Here is an 18,200-nt window from a genome sequence, read left to right on the forward strand (position 1 = left end):
GATAGAAATAACACAAATTCACCTCTAATGGTAAACAACTTGTCTTAATTTTATTCCAAAACAGAATAATTTCACCTGTATTTGAAAGGTTCTTAGACTCTAATATCCCCTCTGTGTTGACCCATTTTCCAAGAGGCAACCCCCTCAAAAACAAAAATAAAAACCAGTCTTTTTCCTTAATCATTGAGAATTAGCTAATGACTACAAGGTAACTAATGTTCTTTTTGTAATTTCATACAACAAAAAGAACATAAGGAAACGAAGTCATTCCCAAACTCTCAAGAGCAACACATTCCCTGTGTGAACTTATGTATGAAATAATCAGGTAGCATTCTGTCTGCTAGATACAAAGCCTTTAAAGAACTCTCTTATAGCTACCTTCTAAATTATGCATTAAAAAATCTGACTCAGAAATAGCAGTTTACCATGGATTCTTGTAGAACAGTTCTAAGAGTCTTAAAAATGCATTTCCCAAACCACATTTCCCTTTGAAAACTTAAAACAGGGAAAAGATGAATGAGTTAATTAGATATAAAATTACCCTATGTGAACTGAACTAAACTATATTAAATAATGGATCAAAATGTTCAAAGGCAAGAACATAAGAAGTTTAACCTCAGACATAAAAACCATGGGACTTCTACAGCCTAGGAAATATGCATATATATTCTCTAAGTGTGTGTATATATATATGTATATATAATATACACACACACATATACTCTACCACAAGGTAAATTCCATATATTTATATACATATGAATATACATATATATACATGTATGTATGTATATAAAACAACAGCAATAATGTGGCAAATATTTGCATATCATGAAATATCTTTAGTATTTCATTTGGTATTAACATTTCATCTTCTGGGAAAAAGGAATGAGCTATTATTTTAAAATAATTACTAACTATACTTATCTCAATAAAATAGTTGTATCTGTATTCATGTTAATAGTGAAATAATGCTAAGATTAAAGGAGTTTACATTAAGTAAAGTAACAAAGACACTCACTTTTCCAGACCTTTCCCAGAGCAGATCTGAACTCGAGTTTCATCATAACTAATAAGAGTTCAATTTATACAGCACTTGTATACCAGAAACTCTCCTAAATTTTTTGTAAACATTATCTCATTTGAACCTCAGAGCCATGTTTCATCCTCATCTTTCATTCTTTCATTTACTATATGCAAGTGTCCAACAATAGGAAACACAAGTAACATTACAACAGTACAAGGATTAATATTTATTTGATGTTTAAGTTGTTAAAATGCAGAAAAAGAGGCATATGTAAATATCTATGATGCAAAGTATAATATGACAGGCTTTTGGGTTATAATGGGGGAACTGTAAGCTCTTCATACATTTTTTCTCTCACCCAGTATAATAAAAGTGAACAGACACAGGGGCAGGAAGGCTTTCTGAAGGAGGCAGAATTTCTCATGGGTCGTGGAATGGAGAAGTAGGAATTCCAAATGAAGAGAATAACATGAGGTAAAATTAAAATCCAAGAAAATACACGGTGTGAACTAGGAACAGGGAGTAATTCACTTTATCTAGAACACAGGCCATAATTGTTACATGGGAAGGAAAAGCTGAAATGCAGATGGGGCCACACTGAACACCACAACTGCTGAAAGCTTAACAAAGGAGTCTGAATTTCATTTTTTTTTCCTATATTCAAAGTTCGGTCATGATGAGATCAGGAAGGTGTTTCAATGATGTTTATCTAAAAACAAAAATATGTAGGATTGGAAAGAGAAAGTAGGTAAGAGATTACTGTCATGCTCCATATGTGAAACAATGAAGTCTCCAGCTATGGCAATGGCTATGAAATAAGACAAGAGTAGCAGATAATGCAGTATTACAGAGGAACCAGCAGTATGGAGTAATTCAGTTGGAAAGGCAATAAAAAAGGAAGGGCTTGAGATTATGAGTCCGAAGGGTGAATACGACATTAATGGAAGAACTAGGTATTGGATGAAAAAGAAAGTGACATTTAAATCTACTGAATTTCAGAAGTTTCATATCCATCAGTTTACCATGGGTTTAAGTGACACAGTGTGAAACGAGGAGCTGATCTACCTAAAAAGTGTGGGTAGCAAGCAGCAGTGATATTCACAGTAAGCACAGTGAACTTGTTCTTTATTACTGCAGTTTTTTTCAGTGGATCTAACTAAGTGTAAAATTCCAATATCTTCTAAATTCTCAAACTCTGCAAGGTAGTGAACCTATCTATCTTTTTCAAATCCTATTGCTCTTTGTATCTGACCATGTATACAAAGAGTACACAAACTTTTGACCATGGTTCACAGACTGATATTTAAGCCTTGTTCATGATATATCAGAATCATGAAAATACTTTGCATATAGGCAATGAAATCACTTTAGACATTTACTAGTAATAATAGAAGTCTTTCTGCCAGTTTGTAACAAAAAGCTAGAAGTAATCATTGTCATCTATTACATAAGTAATATTCTGCTAAGATAACATATCACTTGGCCCTGCTCTAAGGTGATTAGGGAAAACGGAAGTATTTAACTTTTTTCTAGTCTAAAGCAAAGATAATTTAAGATATTTTGAACCAAGAAGATATTAATCAGATAAAAAGCATAAAATATCACTGATACTCTTTTGTGAGTATACATAATCACTTTTGCCACAGCCTTTTCAAAATGCTTTAAAAAAAAGCTTTATATGAAAAATGAGAAGCTGTGCTGATCAAAACAAATGAACAATTAAAAACAAAATCTAATGCTGTGAGCCTAGTATATAGTGTCAAATAAATTTTTTAAAATAAATGATTCAATGTACTGTATAGGAAGAATTTACTGGATATATGATATTCTTTGTTACTGGCTGATTTCCTGAAGCTTTTCCTGTTAACTATTTCCTTATCTCCTTGGTTCTTCTCTAAACCCACTCCAATCAGGTTTGCTCTCAGCCATCCAAGGAGTCTGCCCTTATCAAAGTCAATAGTGTTTTCCAACTTGACAAATCCAAAGTTTACTTCATTGTCATCTTACCAGACTTGGGAGCAGGTGGCACAGACATTAGCTTTCTCCTCCTTGAAATGGCTTATCTTGGATTCCCTGATGCCTAACTCTCTAGGTCTTCTCTCACCCCCCTGTTTCCCTTTTATACAACCTCTAAATCCTTGTGTCCACAGAACCCTGCCCTGGGCTCCTTTTCTCCTTGAGCTCTAGACTATCCCAAAGAGTTCTGAAGATGTCCCATGGTTTAAAATACCAATGTTATCTAAATGATTCCCAAATCTGTTAAAATTAAAATTTAAGCATATTAAAATTCCAGACTTCTATAACCAGCCATCACCTGCAGTCTCAACATGGACAATCAATATTTGACTTCAGCATACACAAAACAGAACTCTTGATCTCCTCTCCCCAACCCACCAAAATAATGTTACTTCACAAGAAGAGGGATTATCGTATACCAAGAGCCTAGAAAAGCGCCTGACTAGAACAGGCACTGGGTTAAAACAAAAATACCCTAATCAGAGAAGCCACATCATACTATGCTTAATATATAAGCTCCATCAGGTAAACATTGACGATCCCTAGATGCTGCCAGAAATTCCTATACTTTTATCTCGTCCCTTTAGAGGAGAGCAGGTAGTTCAGTGTTTTGACCCAGGCCACAGTTCTCAAGTGTGGGAGCAGAGGGGAATTCCAAAGGACAATTCAGAGTGCCAACCCAAGAGGATGAAGAAACTCTCCTAGACGAAGTCTAGCAGCCTAAGAACTTCATAGGCAACACAGAGGTAAAACCAGGCCCACAAGCAAAAGGTCTACAGCAGGACAATGAGTGGTGCCTGGAGAGATTACTTGAAGGATTAATATGTAGTTCCTGTTCATTTTAAACAACACTGGCCCATGCCCACAGTAGGGTGAGGCCACCTGCAATTCATTCTTCAGATCACAGAGGAGTGGCTTTCCAGACCCTCAATTTGTTCCAGTCATTCCTTGTTTATATCCCAACACTGTTCTCTACCATAAAGTAAATTCCAAGCTCTTTGATCTAGTATATAAGGCCATAAGTATCCAAATACTTTCTTAACTCTTTAGCCTCTTCCAGTACTCCAGCAACACACACCATACCTCCCTAACAGATTCCAAGCCATTTCATGCTCCTCATGCCTTTGTTAAAGCTGTTTTCTCCCTGATGGTTAATTTTGTGTTCATCATCCAAAACTCAGAATTACTGTTTTCTTAAAACCTTTATTAAACTTCAATTAAATGTCCAAGAAAGAATTGGGTTTCCACACTCCCAAACCAACTCTATTTCCTGGCACCCAGCTAGACTGTTCCCAGCTTCGCCTACATTAGATGTGACCACAGGACAAAGTCCTCAGACGGGATGTCAGGCCAGGGGTCCTCAATTCTCACTGTGCATCAGCATTACACGGGAAAATTATAAAAAAGAGGTATTGGGCCTGACCTCCACAGACCATTTCACTTAGTCTGAGGTGAGGCCCAAGTATTAAAGCTCTTCTGTTCATTCTAATGTGCATATAAAGTTGGAGAGCACTAAAGACATCCATGCCAATTATCCAATAAAAATGAAGATACTGCCACCCATGTGCTCCTGCTGTACAGTATACATACCCCCAGTAATGTACTGATCAAGTATACCATTACATTTCATACATCTATATGATTTACACATCTATACCATTTATACAACTATACCACTTTATACATCTGTCTACTGACCTACTGACCACATATTAATGCCTTGGGAGAAGGAATCAAACCTTGTCATTTATGTATTTTCACTGCTTAACCTAGTAACTGACATTTTTCTTAGGTATCCAATGACATTTTTTTTCTTTTTTGAGAGAGTCTCACTTTGTCCAGCCCACTGCAGTCTCACTGCAGTCCAGCTCAGGCTGCAGTGGTGTGATCATGGCTCACTGCAACCTCTGCCTCCTGGATTCAGCAATTCTCCTGCCTCAGTCTCCCAAGTAGCTGGGATTACATGTGCGTGCCACCATGCCCAGACAATTTTTTTTGTATTTTTAGTAGAGACAGGTCTCACTATGTTGGCCAGGCTGGTCTGGAACTCCCAATCTCAAGTGATCCACCCGCCTAAGCCTCCCAAAGTGTTGAGATTACAGGTGTGAGCCACCACCCCTGGCCAATGAACATTTTTGAATAAATAAAAGAAAAAATATATATCAAATATATAATTTTAAATGTGTTAGACTATTTTCATTAAACAACCATGAAAAATAAAGATACAGTTGCTTATTATGCTTGAAACAGTACACCCATATAATCCTTTCTTATTAGTAGTTGAGAGTAGATTTTGAAGTACTTTAGCAAAAATACTTTCTTTTTAGTATTACTACGACAAAGTGCTATCTCTTTGTAAAGCTGTGTTCTCTTATTTTTAAAAAGTGGAAAAGTTAGGATAACTTTCTAATTTCCATAGAGTAGAACTAGATAAAGAAGAAAAATCTAAAAATAAATGCGGGAATGTCTAAAGGTAACCTATATTCATTATCTAGGGAGATTCTGGAGAAAGAAAAGACAAATTCAACAAAACATTTTAGAAGAAACCTCATTTTAGAATACTCTTATGTAACTCTTCCACATGTAAGCCAAAGGTAAGAAACAAAATAATGCACAGTCAAGTGGAGCAACACCAATAAAGCCTATAATTTGTTAGGAATATGTTAAAATTACACTGACAATTTAAAAATTTTTGAGAGCAGAAACAATACTACCAGAGACTCAAATTCATTTTAGTAAAATTAAATTCATCTTATTTACATTATGATACATTTATTTACCAAAAAAGTGAACACATATATAAATATTATGGCTACTCCAATGATTAATTTCAGAATTTCAAAAATTATATAATATAACTATTCTTAAGATCTTAAGTTTTTCCCTTGCTGTATCCCCAAACACAAAACCTGCCATTTAATACATTTACTTACTCTCCTCAAATGTTGAGATTTAAAAAATATATATAATTATATATATATGAGAAAAATATGCTCATATATATGAGAAAAATATACTCCTCCAAAATATACTTGCTACCATGGCATTTATTTTTCTATTTCGGAAGTCATTTTTGAAAGTCATTTTGAAAGGTGTCCAATGTAACTGTCAGTAGAATGTGCTATTATTTCTGCTTAAGTAGACAAATTACTGTATGTTAAATCAAATCTATTATCAATCACAGGCTACTAGTTAGGAAAAAAAAGAGAGTGGTAGAAGTCAGTTCCCAGTTTCCTTTGGGGATTCACATTTCTCTCCCTGTTTTCCTTCTGCACACCTTGAATGAAGAGGTTTAAAATGGTTAATGCCTCATGGTTCCTGGACTTCTAAGGGAAGACACCCATGGTGACCAAACCAACTGCCTATTTATTGATTTCTTTAAACTCTTAGACTCAAAGCACTTAATCTCCAAAGCAAAAGCTTCTAGGGAAAGGAAATCATAAACTTGAAGTCTACTTTTTAACCACTCATAAATATTTCTGCTTATCCCTTACAAATACCCAAACAGTTCTGTGATGTTACTTAACATGGGTGGTGTAGTCTTCAGACATGAAGAATTTGAGTGGGAGGAGGGATAAGTGAACAAGGTCTCAATTAACTTTGCTTTGACACTCAGCTAAATCTGGGTGAGTCACTTTCTTCAGTTAATGGAATGAGATCATAAAAGATTAATGAAAGCTGCTTTTGGCAGAAAAGAACAGGATCTAGATAGCTATAAAATTTAGTTACTTAATCATTTTAAGAGACAAATATAGAAGTTAAAGGAGAATTATAGGAGTAGATAAGGTACTATGTATCCCACTCTTCAGATTCTGTTCATTTAGGATTGCATGTCTCTTTATAGTTCATAAGATGCTTACCTACCTCTGTTAATATCTCAAACACAACCCCATCTCCTCTCATACTACAGTAGTCAACGATGTGCAGATCCCCAAAATGCCATGTATTTCACACCTCCATATTTTGCATGTGCCTGTCCCTCTGCCCAGAACACCTTAGCATCTACTCATTTTGGAGAACCTCTTCATGATGTTTCCAGAAGCAGAAATTAACAACACCACTGTAGCATTTACAGTAGCATTTTTTTTCTATAAACCTTGCAAAAATCTAGGTTTTATCTGCCTCTAGGTTCCTATTATTTAACAAAATGCATAGTGCAAACTATATATACATATATGTGTGTGTGTGTGTGTGTGTATATATATATATATGTATATATATATATATATACCCTGCATGATTATAGATAATGGGTTAACTAATTAATTTGAACATACTGCATTACCTTATCGTCATATTTAAAAATAATCTTTAATAAGCACATTTGTTTTAGGAAAGGCAGCTGATTAACTGGTACCACTTAAGTAATAGCATTTTCATTTAAAAAAGTGAAATAACATTATTCTTATTAAGACTATAAAACATATAGTTTTAATATTATGTAACATTGTTTCTCTAAAATAATATATATTTGAAATTAACTGCATTTCCTTAAAATATTCCGAAATTAAACTTTCCACTGACAGATTATTCCCCCTTCACTCCGGTTCTTTTTTTTATAACATCCCGATTCAACTATATCACAGCTAACAATTTCAGATTCTTGTACTGTTATGCCACTCATTTTAGACTATACATGTTGACCTTCCTTACTTCCTTAATATTTAATTCTATGAATGTGTACCACTGCAGATACATTATTCTCAAATCAAAGAATCCAAAGTATGAAATTTTAATAGCACAATAGCTAATCTAGAAGCTACTTACATTGTTTTTATTCTTTTTTATGTTTTCTTGATAATAATAGCAATTTGTCTTTCAATTATCCCTGATTTCATATCTTAACTGTGGTATGTGCTATCTTCTGTCTTAGTGTTTTAAAAGTTTCCTTCATGCCTTAATGTTAATAATTAATACGTTACTGGCTCTGACTCAAAGTAACGTAAATATCCTTTTTCAGAAGAGAGTTTCCTGTTTTTCCACTCCTGATGCTAATTCGGAAGCTCTGGGACAAAGGATATGACCAAATGATGGTCATCGATGTCATGTGGCAGCCCTGGCAAGGTTCCCTTCTCATTCTTGTCCTTTCCTTCTTGAGTTGCCAGACATTGCCTGGCTGCTGCCATCCTGCACATTTCACCAGAACAGCCCTTGATCCTGAGCTTCTGACTCTTAAGCAAGCAACATCTTTGAGATTTTCTAGGAGATTTGTGCTGCCAAAAACAAGGGGCCACATAAGGGTACACACATACAGAAGCGAGACTGTTACAGTTAGGAGGAGGAGTCTCAAACCTTTTCCTGAAACATGGAGAAGGTGGGGTAAATCTCATTGACATACACCTGAACCAGGTTCCAGCAGCTCCACTGGCTTTAGATCCTTCCTGCCTCCCCAAGGCCTGCTCATCTATTTGTCTTCTCAGGCTATTCCTTTCTATAAAGAACAGACTAGTTTCTGTGATTTATATTGCTTTGCCTTATCTTTTCTTTTTAACCTTTGTTGGAATATAACAAAAGAAAAAATATACAGGCATATATCATTTTATTGAACTCCTCTTCATTGCACTTTGCAGATACTATGTTTTTTACACATTGAAGGTTTGTGGCAATCCTGAGTCAAGCAAGTCTATAAGTGCTATTTTTCCAACAGCATGTGCTCACTTCTGTCTCATTTTGATAATTCTCACAATATTTCAAACTCTTTCATTGTTATTATATCTGTTAAGGTGATCTGTGATCAGTGATCTTTGGTGTCACTATTGCAACTGTTTTGAGGCACCATGAACTGCTCCCATATAAGACAACAAACTCATTCAATAAATGTTATGTGTGTTCTGACTGACCAGCCATTTCCTCATTTCTCTCCCTCTGCTCAGCCCTGTCTATTCGCTAAAACACGCCAACATTGAAATTAGGCCAATTAATAACCCGATAATGGCCTTTAAGTGTTCAAGTGAAATGAAGAGTTGCACATCTCTCACTTTAAGTCAAAAGCTAGAAAGGATTAAGCTTAGAAAGGCATGTCATAAGGAGAGGCAGGTCAAATGCTAGGCCTCTTGCACCAAACAGCCAAATTGAAGGCTATGAGAAAGGTAAGGAAGCTGCAGAAGAAAAGTTTGAAGCTAGGAGAAGTTGGTTCATGAGGTTAAAGGCAATAAGCCATCTCCATAACATGGAAGTGCAAGGTGAAGCAGCAAGTGCTGATGTAGAAGCTGCAGCAAGTTATCCAGAAGACCTAGCTAAGATCATTGAAGAAAGTGACTAAACTAAACAATACATTTTAATGTAGATGAAACAGCTTTCTATCGGAAGATGCCATCTAGGGATTTCATAGCTACCGAGAAGAAGTCCATGCCTGGTTTCAAAGCTGCAAAGGATGGGCTGATTCTCTTGTTAGTCGCTAATGAAGCTGGTGAGTTTAGGTTGAAGCTAATGCTTCAGAATAGTAAGCGATTACTATTCTGAAAACATTAGAGATTGCAAGAATAATGCTAAATCTACTTTGCTAGTGCTCCATAAATGGGACAACGGAGCCTGGATGACAGCACATATGTTTCCAGCATGGTTTACTGAATATTGAGACCTCTAAGAAAATAAAGATTCCTTTCAAAATAGTATTGCTCACTGACAATGCACTTAGTAACACAAGGGTTCTGATGGAGATGCACAAGAAGATTCACATTGATTTCATGCCTGCTAACATAACATCCACTCTGCAGCCCATGAATCAAGAAGGAATTTTGACTTTCAAGTCTTACTATTTAAGAAATACATTTCGTAAAGCTATAGTTGCCATAGTTAGTGATTGCATGATGGATCGGAGCAAAGTAAATGGAAAACCTTCTGGAAAAGATTCACCATTCTAGGTGCCATTAACACACTTGTGATTCAAGGGAGGAGGTCAAAATGTCAACATGAACAGGCATTTGGAAGAAGTTGATTCCAATCCTCATAGATCCCTTTGAGGGATTCAAGACTTCCGTGAAGGAAGGAACTGGAGATGTTCTAGAAATAGCAAGAGAATTCGAAATAGAAATAGAGCCTAAAGATGTGACTGAATTGCTAAAATCTCGTGATAAAACTTGAATGGATGAGGTATTGTTTCTTATGGATGAACAAAGAAAGTTGTTTCTTGAGGTGAAATCTAATCCTAGTGAAGATGCTGTGAACACTGTTGAAATGACAAAGGATTTAGAATATTTATACAAATGTAGCTGATAAAGCAGTGGCAGGGTATGAGAGGACTAATTCCAATTTTAAAAGATGTTCTTCTGTGGATAAAATATTATCAAACAGTGTCAGATATTATTTGGAAATCTTCTGTGAAGAGTGAATCACCGTGGCAAACTTCATTGTTGTCTTATTTAACGAAACTGCTATAGCCAACCTAGTGAGTAAGCAGTCATCCACATCAAGGTGAGACCATCTACCAGCAAAAAGATTATGACTTGCTGAGGGCTCAAATGATTGGTAGCATTTTTTAAAACATACAGTATTTTTAAATTAAGGTACATAGGTTATTTTTTAAACATAATGTTATTATACACCTAATAGACTACAGTACAGCACAAACAAAAATTTTACATACAGTGTGAAATTTTTAAAAATTGTGTGACCTGCTTTATTGCAATATTCACTTTGTGGCAGTGGTCTGGAACTGGACCCACAATATCTCCAAGGTATGCTTGCATGGCATTCAGGGAAAAAAAAGTGTCTTGGCTGCTTTCTAAACAATTTATTTTCATAATTTCTGTAAAATGATTATTATTTGTCTTTATTTACAGGGGTACTCTTTCTTTTTATTTTAAAATCAATCAAAGATAATCCTCAAGCTTTTCTTTCAAATCTCAAAACTGAAAGGAATTATAGTTTTAGCTCAGACATATAAAGAGCTTGGAAGTCATCACTCCCACCCTTAGAATAAAAAGTTGGGCAAGCTGCAAATCATTGACTTTTACTGAACTTCTCAGAGAACTGAGGGTGCAGGGGAAACCACTAACCAAAATCTAGAAAGACGGGCAAATCCAGAAAGACGCAGTACTTGGAGCAGAAGTTGCTGTATGCCATGAGTGGTAGGAACATTTACTTGTCTAGTAATTTTGAAAAATTACTAGGAGCTGGGTGCAGATAGTAAGAAATTCCTGGAGCCACAATCATAAAGATGCCCCCAAACTTTGCTGGACTTTCCTTTTAGTTACCCCACCAAGTTCTCACAGTGAGGATCCAAAAAAGATCCCCATATGGCCATGGCAGAAAAAAGGAGGAGAAAGTCGTTGTTCAATCTCCCAGATCCTTCTCTTCAACAAAAGCAGAAAGGTTTTGCCTGAGGAAAACACTGAAAACTTATCCCAGGTGGAGGAAGAAAATACCACCCCACTCCAGCCCTCTTGACTCACGTACTGAAAAACAAAAACAAAAAACAGAGTGAACAGGAGACAGTACTTCAAAAAAAGAGACTAGGAAACTGCAGTCAGGGAACAGAATGAAGAACATGGTAGTAGGAGGGAGCAATCCTTCTAGACCAGAGACAAAAACACTTACGAAGGTTATAGGTCCACTAAAAGATTGAGATTTAATCAGATTAAAGGACACTCTATCTCTCCAACACCTTACCACAACACCAACACAGTTCCAGGATGACAAGAGTGGATTGGTGACAGCTAAAAGAGCTGTAGGATGTAGACTTTCTCTGGGGCGGAGTACTTAGGGAAGCCCAGTCAAAAGGGGAGACAAAAATAAGGATACTGGAGGAATTTGAAGTTTCTCGTACTTATGGCTACAAGAACCATTAAACATTAAACACAGCTCAACTTCTACTCAGATTAACATAAATATTCATATGAAAGCCTTAGTTACCTCAGTTCTCAGTTCTCGTTACCTGATATATCCGGCTTACAACAAAAAAATTATGAGGCACGTCAAAAGCAAAAAAACAAAAGAAACAGTCCGGAGAGATAAAGCAAGCATCTGAACTAGATTCAGATATGAGACAGATGTTAGAATTATCAAACAAGGAATTTAAATTACTATTATTAATAGGCTAAGGGTCCTAATGTAAAAAGTTGAAAACATGCAAGAACAATGCATAATACAAGCAGGAGATGGAAACTACCAAAAAATCAAAAGGAAATGCTAGAAACAAACAAACAAAAAACATCGTGAACGAAATGAAATATGCCTTCGACAGGCTCATTAGCCTATCGTATTAGCAATCCTAACACCTGACATTGCTGAGGAAAGAATCAGCGAGCTTAAAGACATGTCAATAAAATCTTCCCAACCTGAAATACAAAGAGAAAAAGAGTTGAACAAACAACAGAACATCCCAGGACTATGGGATAACACGGGTGATACAAATATGGGTGACATAAACATATCTGGAATACCAGAAAAAGAATAAAGAGGGGATAGGACAGAAGGAATATTTGAAGTTAATAATAGCAGCAAACTTTCCAAAATTAAAGATAGACACTGACCCACAGATACAGGAAGCTCAGAAAAACGCCAAGCAAAAGAAATACACACACACACACACACACACACCCCTAGACACAGTATATTCGAATTGCAGAAAAAATGAAAGAAGGAAAAACTCTTGAAGGAAGCCATAAGGGGGAAAATAACACCTTACCTCTAAAGGGTAAAGGATAAAAACTACATTAGACTTCTCATCAGAAATCATGCAAACAAAAAGACAGTGTGGTGAAATTTTCAGAATGTTGAAAGAAAAAAAAACTAACAGACAATTCTATATCCAGTGAAATCATACTTTAAATGTGAAGAGTAAACAAGGACTTTCTCAGACAAAAACTGAGAGACTGCATCACCACTAGTCTTGGCCTGCAAGACATGTTAAAAGTTCTTCAGAGATAAGGAAAATAGTATCGGTAAGAAACCTGAATCTACACAAAGAAATGAAAAAGCATCACAGGAAGAATAAATGAAGGTAAAATATATATAATATTTTATTTTTCCTATTTTTAATTGAGCTAAAAGATAACTGTTCAAAGCAATAATAGAAAGAATATATTGGGGGGTTATAGTATATTGTAAGTGAAGTGAATGACAGCAATGTCACAAGGGATGAGAGGAAGGAATTGGGTATACTCTATTATGGAGTAGCTGCAGTACACATGAAGCCTTATAGTATAGTGTTATCTGAGGGTAGGCTTAGATTATTTAAAAATGTGTATTTTAAACTCTAGGATAATCACCAAAATTTTGTTTCTTAAAAAAATGTATAAACAGTACACCAAAAGATAAAAAAAATGGAATTCATATAAAGTGTTCAGTCAAAATTAGAGAAGGCATAAAAAGTAGGGGAGGGCAAAGAACAAATGCATGGAAGTGGTAAAAGCTACAAAGATTATAAAATTTAATCCAAGTATATTAGTAATCACCTTAAATATGAGTGGCCTAAACATATCCATTAAAAGAACAAGATGATCCGTCTGGATTTAAAAAAAAGAAAACTTCGGCCAGGCGCGGTGGCTTCCTTCTGTAATCCCAGCACTTTGGGAGGCCGAGGTGGGCAGATCATGAGGTCAGGAGATCGAGACCATCCTGGCTAACATAGTGAAACCCTGTCTCCACTAAAAATACAAAAATTAGCCAGGCATGGTGGTGTGTGCCTGTAATCCCAGCTACTCGGGAGGCTGAGGTAAGAGAATCAGTTGAACCCAGGAGGTAGAGGTTGCAGTGAGCTGAGATCACACCACTGCACTCCAACCTGGGCAACAGAGCAAAACTCTGTCTCGAAAAAAAAGAAAAACTTCAAGACCCAATTGCACACTGTCTATAAAACATCCACTTTAAAAATAAAGACTTAGGTTAAAAGTAAACAGATGGAGAAAGAGACACCATGTCAACCTTAGTAAAAAGAAAGCTGGAGTGGCTATATTAGCTTAAGACAATGTAGACTTCAGAAAAAGGAAAATAATCAGGGATAAAAAGGAATACTATATCACGATAAAGGAGTCAATTCTACAAAAAGACATAACAATCCTAATACAAATATATGTACTTAATAGAGTATCAAAATATATGAGACAAATACTGATAGAACTGAAAGGACAAACAAATCTGCTATTCTTTATTGTTGTTGTTGTTCAGGTCAATGCTGAGCACGGACAAACCCACTGTTATAGTCGGAGATCTGAATTGCAAGTAGGTTTCAAATCACGGAAGACTAAAACCAGGGTGCCCATAGTCCAGCTGATTCTTTAGTAGGCAGACAACTTAAACATATTTTAAGCTAATAACATAAACTCATAGGAACATGGAAATATATTTTATAACCTTGTAACATCTAGTATATTGTCATCCATATGTAGTAACTCATTTAGAGGTCTTTTAATTTCTTTGTTTTAAAATCAATCAAAAATAATCCATAAGCTTTTCTTTCAAATCTCAGAACTGAGAGAAATTATACCTCTAACTGAGACATATAAAGAGCTTGGAAGTCATCACTCCCATCCTCATAATAAAAAGCTGGGCAAGCTGCAAATAAATGACATTTCTTGGACTTATCAAGTCTTTTCTTATAGACTCTAGCCACTATAGAAGAAAAAATATGTTTTTTCACTCAACTTGGATTCCCTCATACCTACAGAGGTTTTGGACTTGAATAAAGCTCAACAAATGTCTACTGAATATCTGAATCTGAATTTTCCCACTAAATTATGTTCATCAACATTTATTTGTACAGGTGAGCTACTGTTTCACTAAAAATACAAAGTTCCAGCTGAAGTTACCTTTTAAATAGAAGATTTTGGTTTTATAGTCATCTTCTACTATTATCAAATAACTACCTGGTTTAATAAAACAATGAAATCAACTATGGTGAATACAGAAATTATTCACAGAGTTAAAGCTCCACAGTGATTTACTATTAACTCTATTAATTTGTTGATTTGAAATGATCCACAAATTACCAATGCAAAGTAACCAATATGGATATAACTCTGAAATTAAGAGATGATTTGCAAAAAGATTAAAAATAAAAATGTACATTATAGAAGTGTAACTCTTAAGGAATACATAAATGTTTAAGTGTCAGAATTTTATCAATTTAAGTTGTATATTAGGGCAAAAATAATTTATACCCCCAACATAAACAAACAAAATGCAAATACAGAAGGACCACATTATTAGACAAATCATTGGATCTAAAAAATGAAAACTGTGAAACATGATCTTATCCCCCCAACCAACTTTTTTTTTTTTTTTTTTTTTTTTAAGACGAGTCTTGCTTTGTTGCCAGGCTGGAGCGCAGTGACATGATCTCAGCTCACTACAACCTCCGCTTCCCAGGTTCAAGTAATTATCCTGCCTCTGCCTCCTGAGTAGCTGGGACTACAGGTGCACACCACCACACCCAGCTAATTTTTCTATTTTTAGTAGAAACCAGGTTTCACCATGTTGCCCAGGATGGTCTCTATCTCCTGACCTCAAGATCCACCTGCCTCAGCCTCCCAAAGCGTTGTTACAGGCGTGAGCCACTATGCTTGGCCTTTATCCCATTCCATTTTTTTATGTATAGCTAGAATAACAACTGAAGAGAAAATATAATATAGACTCTGTCATCTCTTTAAATTACATATTTCAACAATCATCCTCAATTTATTTCTATCTGGGTGAGTTAAATTAAAAAATTTGAAATTTCATTACTTCCATACAACTCAGAAGATCAGCATCATATCTTTACAAAATACTATTTTGCAGTGAGAAATACCTATTTATTATAATTTGCCAAGCTTCTTCGGATAGGAGATGATTTTCATTTTACTCTACAGGGCATGGCTCATTTATACCTAATAGACACAAATTGATGTCCTAAAATAGGGCACATAGGGACAATTATTTACTGGATAAGAAGTACCGATATTCTTCCCCTTCTACTAAATACGTCTTTCAAAACTTCTCTCATCACTATGTGATTTGTTGAAATTCAATTTTGCTCAACTTTCCAAGTAAAGTGATTATAGCAAGTAAAGTACATCTTCATAGGCTTGTAAAAACTTCATGTTTATTCCAAGAGTCAGACAGGGGAATGGAAAATATCATAAACCACTTACCTGACATGCATTATAAAGGAGCTGGTGTTCTAGTTTTTTAATACCCAGAATCTGCTGAAACATTTCATAGAGTTGTTCCTTGCTCAGAATAAGTTCAGACACTGCACTTAAGGTCATTCTATTTGGCTGTTTGCACAAGTCCTCTTCACCCCTGTAAATGGCATCATATTTGGCTATCCATGAGCTCAACACCGTCTCTTTGCTCAAGCCATCTATTTCTGGCAAACTCCGCACACGTTTTTCTATGTTTTTCTTAAATACTTCTCTGAAGTCATTAGCAGAACATCCTCCACTCTGAACCATTCTGGCCACTCGGTCACTCTTTAGAAAAACCTGAAAAACAAATGAACAAAAAAACCCAGTTACAATTAGGTGTGGGTGCTAACACCACTTGCTTTCAGCAGTCCAGCCAGAATTTCTGCAAATATTTCAGCCAAATAGTCCACAATGATTCAAAATGTTTTATAATACCTGGTAACCAATGTCATAACGGTGGCCCCAAATCTGTCTAAAATGTTAAAATGTTTAGGAGACACAGCATACAGTTAAAAAACAAAAACAAAAACCTGTAAGATAGTTTACTTTGACCTGTATGTCTCCCACCTCTAAAACTAAATCCTTTAGAGTGACGTCCTTATGAATGTGATTTGTGCTCTTATACACAGACTCCAGAACTCTCTCATGCCTTCCACCACGTGTTCAGAGTGAAAGGACAGCTGTCTGTGAATCAGGAAGCAGGTCTTCACAGACACCAAATGAGCTAACACCCTGATTTTGGACTTCCCAAATCTCCAGAACTGTGAGAAATAAATGACCATTGTTTATAAGAAAAAAAAAAAAAAAGATTGGGAAAACTGGAGATATGAACCCAACATCCATACCTGTGTCTGAGAGTTCTAGTTGGTTTTTCAGCAAGGAGAGAATCCTCTATCATTTGAGTGTGGACTTGAAGACCAATAGTAGGGGAAGTCTAGTATCCAACTCTATATTCATCATATGTAGTTTTTATTCAAAATTGCCCAACAGCTGGAAGGCTAGAATATACCTGTCCCCATCCCTGATTTTACCACCTCTGCAACTTCTCACACACTTATCATAACTAGGAAGAATGGAGGCTTGAAAAAGCAATACTTCTAAGGGACTTCTAATTGTCCATTACTACTGGAAAGAAAATAAAATAAAAACAATGACAACCATAGGGTAAGATGTTCATGAGATAGGTAGCAAGGGTTGGGTAAAAATAAGTACATTAATAAGGTCATATTTGGGAAGAGACATCAGATTTGGCCTTAAATCTCTCTATTCTGCTAAGTTATGTATCTAAGTATCAGTTAAGATTCATTAAACATCTATTATGCTGTCAATATTCCTAAGAATCCTCTATAAGCCATGTAAGACTGCTTTTATTATTGCTTTATTCTTTCCATAATGTCAAAATACTCTCCCAAAAAAGCCTGCAGGACAATTTAATAGAACCTCCATAAATTTTTTGCTGTTATTGAGCTTACAGAACAAAAATTCATGTCAACTTTTTTTTTTTTGAAACAGGGTCTCACTCTGTCACCCAGGCTGGAGCCCAGTGACACAATCACAGCTCACTGCAGTCTTGACATCCCAGGCTCAAGCAATCCTCCCACCTCAGCTTCCCAAGTAGCTAGGACCTGCAAACACACACCATCATGCCTGGGCTAGTTTTTGTAATTTTTTTGTAGATATGAAGTCTCACTTATGTGGCTCAGGCTGGTCTCAAACTCCTGGGCTCAAGTAATCCTCCTGCCTTGACCTCCCAAAGTGCTAGGATTACAGGCATGAGCCTCAACTTTTACCCTAAGAACTGACTCATTATAGTGATGTACTCCCAAGTTATGATCATACTACTTGCACCACACTTCCATGCCTGTCTGCATGTGGGCAAGCAGCATACCTGCTTGATACAGTCAAAGTGGACTCACTTGAACCACTGGCTGGCATGCTCAACCACCTGACCCCAAGCCTTTTCCCTCCACTTTAGTTCTCTCTCTTAAGGTCACTCACACTAACTGTTTTTCTTGTTTCCTATCTTTGCTCAATGGCAAGAAGATTCC

At 36.0% G+C, this 18,200-nt stretch overlaps 1 protein-coding gene across 2 annotated transcripts in view; it reads right to left on the minus strand.

Annotated features, from left to right (window-relative positions):
• The window catches only part of CADPS2 (Ca++-dependent secretion activator 2), a 571,469-nt gene that overhangs the window by 338,742 nt on the left and 214,527 nt on the right, over positions 1-18,200 (minus strand). For both annotated transcript variants that reach the window (XM_011937408.1, XM_011937407.1), the window contains exon 3: positions 16,117-16,449. In XM_011937408.1, the coding sequence (XP_011792798.1) occupies positions 16,117-16,449 (333 nt within the window). The remainder of the gene's footprint in view (positions 1-16,116; positions 16,450-18,200) is intronic.

This window comes from Colobus angolensis, unplaced genomic scaffold, assembly GCF_000951035.1.
Source record: "Colobus angolensis palliatus isolate OR3802 unplaced genomic scaffold, Cang.pa_1.0 Scaffold163, whole genome shotgun sequence".
Taxonomy (NCBI): Eukaryota; Metazoa; Chordata; class Mammalia; order Primates; family Cercopithecidae; genus Colobus; species Colobus angolensis.